General features: G+C 35.8%; 1 protein-coding gene across 1 annotated transcript; it reads right to left on the reverse strand.

The window, feature by feature from the left end:
- Nucleotides 1-2,021: 2,021 nt before the first annotated feature.
- On the reverse strand, nt 2,022-2,697 carry LOC108306203 (small EDRK-rich factor 1). Its single transcript, XM_017531042.2, has one exon. The coding sequence runs from the start codon at nt 2,512-2,514 to the stop codon at nt 2,326-2,328; it is 189 nt and encodes a 62-aa protein (XP_017386531.1). The 5' UTR covers nt 2,515-2,697; the 3' UTR covers nt 2,022-2,325.
- Between the last annotated feature and the right edge of the window lie 4,973 nt (nt 2,698-7,670).

The raw sequence follows: 7,670 nt of genomic DNA on the forward strand, positions 1-7,670 counted from the left end.
TGGAATACTATGTAGCCATAAAAAATGAGTTCATGTCCTTTGCAGGGACATGGATGAAGCTGGAAACCATCATTCTCAGCAAACTAACACAGGACCAGAAAACCAAACACCTCATATTCTCACTCATAAATGGAAGTTGAACAATGAAAACACATGGACACAGGGAGGGGAACATCACACACCAGGGTCTGTTGGAGAGTGTGGGGCAACAGGAGGGATAGCATTAGGAGAAATACCTAATGTAGATGATGAGTTGATAAGTGCAGCAAACCACCATGGCACTTGTGTACCTATGTAACAAACCTGCATGTTCTGCGCATGTATCCCAGAACTTAAAGTATTAAAGAAAGAAGAAAGAAAATAAATTGAGATAGTGAAACAAGCTATAACAAAATCTACAAGCACATTTCTAGTTAGATACACTCCGAATTTATTCACACTCATTCCTTTGATCTCTGTTGGGAATGTCTCTTCCACTCCTTTTAAATTTTGAGATCAGAGGAGATCTGGACACTTAAGCTTCAGAAGGGTCAGAAAAGAGAGGTCATCAATGGTCTACTTCTAATGGACACGACCAGGCATTGCTTCTCCCCCTTTGGTGATCTTCTTTCCCCTTATACACCAGAAGTGATAAGATTTTGGTGACATCCAATTATACTTTGATTAAATCTACTTCTGTCACCAAACCCATTTTCTTAATATAAAATGAAATCATAAACTAAGCTTTTGTCAGAAGAGATCTATACAGTAGTGATGAACTATTTTATAATACATAACCTCATTACATTCATTTTTCATGCCAATTAGCCCGAGTAAATTTTATGTAATATGTAAACCTAACTAAAAAGGGTAACCTTTACTGTGTTTGGTTAAGTTCAGCTTTTATGTTATTAACAATATGTGAAGACAGGAAACCCAACATGTAGTAAAATACATTTTATAAGCAATATACACCATTTAATATTGTTTCTCACTATAAAATCTTTATGGGTTAATAAAATATTTTTGAGATATTTTGTCTGTAAATTTCACAAAGTATTAAATGTTTATATATATGCATATTGATACATAACTGTATCTTCAACTATATAGTTGAATATAAATATATATATATTATATATATAACTGTATTACTAATCTAGTTAACCAGAAAATATATAAATCACTTTCAGCAGATAAGACTTAATGGAATGATAATAACACCCAATGCCTAGTTTCTGACATATATTATTTGTTTGATACTTTTAACTCATTCATAGGGCATTTACTGCTCAGAATTAATCTTTCTTTCATTACCTCATAGCACACAATATGGTTTTCTTATTTTAGTCAATGTTATGCAAGTCTTTACTATTTTAAAAATTTGAATGATCCTTGGGGGCAAATTGCCATGTTGTAAACAGTTGCACCATTCAAAACTATCTTTCAGACTTCAGAAAGATAGTCATGCAAAGGATAATTTTCTAATAATAATACTTGAATTGAGTAAAGGACTCCTCAAATTTCTAATGTCTAGACTTTCAGAATCTTTAGCAATCACATGCCAGGAAGAGATCTATTGGCCCACTATTAACTAACTGATGAATTATATTTGAAGAATCCTGAGAAGTAGGGGGGCAAAATGGTGCTTAAGCATAATCCAAAATATAGTTTAATTTCTGGCTAAAATTTACAAGCAAAAGTGCTACTAATTTTTCTTTTTTTTTTTTTTTTGCCGANTGAGCCACTGCGCCCGGCCCAATTTTTTTTAATTTTTAATTTTTTTATTTTTAGTACAGGTGGGCTTTCATTATGTTGGCCAGGCTGGTCTCAAACTGTTGATCTTAGGTGATCTGCCTGCCTTGGCCTCCCAAAGTAGTGGGATTACAGGCGTGAGTCACTGCGCCTGGCCCTGTAAGTTGATTTCAAAGCAAAATTATACAAATGATTCTTAACCTCTATTATACAATAAAGTTTACTTTAAAGATCTACTTTATGCTTATCCTTAGAAACTGAGGGGGAAAAAAAACTACATTAACAAAGCCGATGACAAAGAATCTTTATTATATGAGAGATCCTATTATCTGATCATATTACCTAATAAATTATATATGAATGTTAACTAATAAAAATCATGTTCACCAATACGCCACATGCATGTAGAGTTTTATTCTTTGAAGACTGCTTCTAAAACATTGCACTAAGTCAAACTGAAAGGTAAAGTTCAAAATAGTTTTTAAAGGATAAAACATATTTAATGACTGTCCACTCTACAAAGTCTTGATCTTACAGCTTATGATACACCCAGTTGGCAGTAGCACCCCCGGTTTTCCAAATAGCCAGTCATCATTTTTCTCTTGTCTGCATAGACTTCTTCTCATTAGCTGCCTTCTGCTTTTGTTGCATGATCTCAGAGTCCCTCTGCTTTCTCTGAGAGGTAGTCAAGCTATCCTCTTTTCTTTTTCCCTTGCTAATTTCCTGGGTTTTCTTCATATTTTTCTGGCGGGCAAGTTCTCGTTGATTTCCACGTGCCATGCCGACCACTGACGGAGCCTGGAAGACAGCAACTCGGAAAACCAACGGCTCCCCGTCAGGCTGGGCTACCGTCACCACTGCCGACCGGGAAAGCTGAGCCCGCGTGGACCCTCCGCCCGGCGGCGCCTCCGCTCAGTTCAGCCAGCGGCCCCGCCCAGCCAGCGGCCCCGCCCACGGAGGCCCGACAGCCTAATTTTTCTTTAAAGTAGTATTTTTCAAAAATGTCATTTCTGATATATTTCTTAATTTAAATGTACGTATTGCTCTGAACATAGATATCTATATTAACTTTGATTTGAAGCACTCGGAATTATTATTATTGTTTCTATTATTACATTTATTTTGCTGAAAATGAACAAGGTAATATAATGCATGTCAACCCAAGTAGTTCTTAAATTCATTTTATAACTGGATAATATGGCCAGACATGGTGGCAGACACCGGTAATCTCAGCACTTTGGGAGGCCAATGAGGGCAGATCACCTGAGGTCAGGAGTTTGAGACCAGCCTAGCCAACGTGGGGAAGCCCTGCCTTTACTTAAAAAAGGACACAAAAAGTAGCTGAGTGTGGTGATGTGCACCTGTAATACCAGTTACTCAGGAGGCTAAGGAAGGAGAATCACTTGAACCCAGGAGGTGGAGATTGCAGTGAGCCGAGATTGCACCATGGCACTAAAGTCTGAGGGACAAAGTGAGACTCCTTCTCAAACGAAATAAAAAAACTATAAAAACTAGATAATGTAAGGGAGCTACACTGTAGGGAACTACATTAGGTCTTTTGTTTTTATGCCTTTATAAGATGATCTAAACATGTTTGTATGTTAACTTACAGATTCATTAATTCTCTTTAGTATACCATTAACATCTTTTGGGCCCATTTTGTTTTCTTACCTGAGCCTCAATATATTTGATTTGTTCATCAGTGACCCTGCAAACTGTCACCATGTTGCATGGGAATATCAGTAAAGTATTCCACTGTGGTGGTATTCTGAGCTATCCAGTAAATATTGTGGATTATTTAAGCAGTTTTTATATATTACACATATTTGTACATTTTATGTGGTTATACATATTTATAAGTTTTTAAAAGAAACATTTTGTTTACTCGTGCAGTTCAAGTTTGCTGGAACATATATATATTTATGAATGTTTTAAACCATGTTACAAATTATATGAATACTCATTTAGTTACTTAGCCCCAAACCCTTAGAAATTGCTTTGGCACTGATGATTACACATTTTATTATGGCAAAGACTTGGCAAAGTTCAACTTTATAAATTATTTTCTCTTTTTGAATAACAATAATAAAGTTTGCTAGCTAATAATTTACATTTTGGTTTTAGAAATCATTTGGGAACTTTCTTTTAAAAAGCAAGTAAGATAGTGATAAAATCATTTCTAATTAGAAATAATTCAAAGCTGCTTGAAGGAAGGAACTTCTAAAATGTTCTGTCTACGCTTTAAACCATAAGCAATATGCTGAGCTTCATTCATTCAGATGAATATTTATTGTTTGCCTACTTTGCTGCAGGTAACTGATTTAAAAACTAGAGATACAATATGAAAAAGATATTCACAATTCTCTAATTGTTTTTGTTTAAATACCATTAAAATTCTCTACTAATTTGATTCATATTAGTACAGCATAATACATATTAGATTAAAACACCTATAAACACTATATTATTTGAAGATATCTTATCATTACCTGATAAGGTCTAGAAGAGTATGTCACTCCAGTTGCCATTATAATTATTTTTCCCCTCTTCTTCATAGCCAACATTTTAAAAGACTTCTCATTACTCATTATTTTCATTGCCTCACCTCTCATTGACAAGAAACAGTCTTATTTGCATTACACTTAGCAGTTCATCAAAACAACTTTAAAGTTTCCAAGAACTTCTTGGTTACTAAACCAAATGGACACTTGTGATCTCTTATCTCCCATGGCCTATTTACTGCCATTGATACAACTCCTCCTTGAAGAAACACTATGCCTTGACCACCCTATCCTAGTTTTCCTTCTGTATCGTTGGATGCTAAAACTGTCTTCTTTGCATTATTGCATTCTATCAGCAGCAAAAATATCTGGGTTCCTCAAAGCTTTGTCCTAGACCATTTAGTTTTCCACCTATCACGTTAGCTCCTGAATTTGCATGACTGGAATGCAAATCAAACCATATGTCAAGAAACAACTGAATATTTCTCCCACCATTATCAATTCCCCCAATCTGCTTATCTTCTTGTATTTTCTTCCTTAGAAATTGGCACCGTTATTTATCCACTTACTTCACCACAAATCTATGACCTTTTCTTATTACCTCACTTTCCCTCACTCTCATTTCTAATTCATCTCAAAATCTTGATTTTTCTCTCAGATTGACCACTTTTTTGCCATCTTCAGCATTATCATCTTAGTGAATACTACCACCATCTCTCATCTGATTGTTTAGTAAGATAACTGATTTAAAAAGATCATTTGTCTATATCAAAAGCAACACTAATAGAGCAAAAGATCCCAAAATCAAATTTTCAAAACTTTAATAATGTAAAATAAATTTGAATAAAATTATTCTTAAAATGTTTACAACAAGCATAATTAAAAGCACATATCTATACACAAGAGCAGAATACATTCCAATAAATAGAGATATGTCTTACAAATAACCAAAAACAACTCAAATTTACTTAAAACAAACAAAAAAAGAAATTGTTTTAAATTTCAGTTGTGTCTCATTAAAACAGTGTACAGTATGGCTTCAAGAAGAAAAGAAATAGGAACTTTCAATTTTATAAATCATTGTGTATTCTTAGGGCAATTATAGCTTGTGCTTAGTTTCCCAATTTTTTCTCTGAGATTCTGAAAGAGTTTGTGCTTATTATTTGGAGTAAAAAAAAAAGATGTAGGCAATTAAATAAGAAATAATGGGTAGATTACTCACTGAGTATGATTGGTAAAGGTTCATCGTGTTATGTGTGAACGCAAATTCCTGGATCTCATTCCAGCATCCTGTGCATTCTAAAATTTATCTTAATATATTTTAATTATCTTCAGACTTAGTGAGCCAGCTTTCTGGTATGCTGACCAAAAGAGGCAGAATATAAGCTTAAATGGGTAGATAGATTTGTGTTTCCTAATTTTTAAGGTAACATGATATGTCATATGAGCCTAAAAAGGTTTCTAGCAGGATCTAGACATAATTTTATTACGTAAACTTATACACCCTAACCCTAACCCTATCCACCCCACTGAGAGCCACCTCCACCATCCCATAAAACTCCACATTCACCATCTTTCAAGTCTGTGTGTCACCTGATTCTTCTAGAATGCTGAACAAGAGCTTGGGTCACATTAGCTCTCTGCCCTTGCAAAAAGGTAGAGTGTCCACTGAGCTGGTTAACACTTAAGCCATCTGTGGACAGTAAGGATAAAAGAGCACACTGTCATGCATGCCCACTTTGGCTCCAGGAGTCACAGGCTCCCACCCCTGGGTGCTGCTGTATGGCCAAAGCACAGTGCCCTGAGCTCCTGCACCTGTCCATCAGTGTGTTCCTGCTTCCATAAGAGGTTAGAGCAGCAGCAGTGATCAATTCACATGTCCTGTGAAGACGTTAGGGAACTCTGCTGTTCAGTAAATTGTCAGCCAGCACCAGGGAGAGAACATTTCTTGATGGTCCGTACCTGCTGCACTGAAGTGTTCATTGATGTAGACACCAGCAAGAAGCAACTTTCCAAGCATTCGCATTAAGAGACAAAATGGCAGAGTATGACCTTCCAGGGCATTCCACTGGAAACAGAAATAAAGCCTCGGATGGGCATCCACACAATTTCCTAAACACACAGCGACATACACATTTCCCAAGGGTAAGGAGGGCACAGCTCATGTGGGCAGTCCACCCTCAGGGAAGAATCATGGGACAGGGGTGCAAGGTGCAGGAAGGGGCCAACCTATAAAGTCCTAAGGTTAAGGTTAAACACTGCACTTGACCTCCACGTGGCTGCTTGGGTCTCTTCCAAGCATACTTTCTTTTCTGTTCTAAAGCCTTTTAAAATAAACTTCCACTCCTGCTGCGAAACTTCCTCCTCTTTTTCTGCTTTATTCCCCTCAATTGAATTCTTTCTTCTGAGGAGGCAAGAATTGAGGTTGCTGCAGACCCATACAGAAACACCACCAGTAACCCTGATAACTTCCACCAGTAGCATTCTCAATTTCACCAACTATTATGAACTCATCAGATTAAATATATTTGATGGCTCTCAATTCATTGCAGTTATCAGAATTGAAGTTCTGATTGTCTATCATTGGCCAGTGAAGCCTCTTCGAGTTTTATCCTGTTTTCATTTGACATGACATTCGCAGCATTTGAAAGCTTCCTGACATTTAGCATCACAGAGTTTCCCTGGCTCATCTTGTACATTTTCTGTCTCTGACTGACAAATAATGATTTCTCCAGGAAGCTATGGCTTTTTTTTTTTTTTTTTAAATTTCAGGGGACATTTAGTTCAGATATAATTTTTAGAGTTTCTTTTATTCCTCTGATTTTGTTTTCACTTTTAGGGACACATTTTATCATATCTTGGATGTTCATTGCCTATCTGTAGTATTTGTCACTTACTTTGAAAACTTAAAAAACTTTTATTTCCTTTTCTTTTTATTTGTTTTTCTTTTTTGTTTTTACTTGGTTTATCTCTGAAGGTATAATCTGTGGTGGTTATTCTATGCAATATTCCTTCTAATTTAGTCTTGATTTCCAAAGTAATTTATTTTCCTTTATTTCTAATTCTTTTCTGAATTATGCCACCTTATTCTGATTTTTATAATTATGATTAATATAATTATCCTCACATATTCATTACTTATACACTTGTTGTGGTTTGAATTGTGTCTACCCTAAAGATATGTTAAAATCCTAACCTCTGTTACTTGTGGATACTTCCTTAATTGAGAATAGAATCTTTGAAGAAATAACCAGATTTAAAAAAAGCCACACTGGATTAGAACGGGCAGTCATCTTATGACCAATGTCCTTATAAGGAGAGGTACACTTTGACACAGACACACAGAGAGGAGAACAGACTCTCTGAAGACAGAAGACAGATACAAAGACACAAACGGAAAAAGCAGTGTGAAGGCTGAGACAGAGACACGCACAT

This window comes from Cebus imitator, unplaced genomic scaffold, assembly GCF_001604975.1.
Source record: "Cebus imitator isolate Cc_AM_T3 unplaced genomic scaffold, Cebus_imitator-1.0 Scaffold3, whole genome shotgun sequence".
NCBI classification, from domain to species: domain Eukaryota; kingdom Metazoa; phylum Chordata; class Mammalia; order Primates; family Cebidae; genus Cebus; species Cebus imitator.

Bases quoted from the DNA above. Each gene is read 5' to 3' on its own strand.
- LOC108306203 (XM_017531042.2), bottom strand. From the start codon at position 2,514: ATGGCACGTGGAAATCAACGAGAACTTGCCCGCCAGAAAAATATGAAG.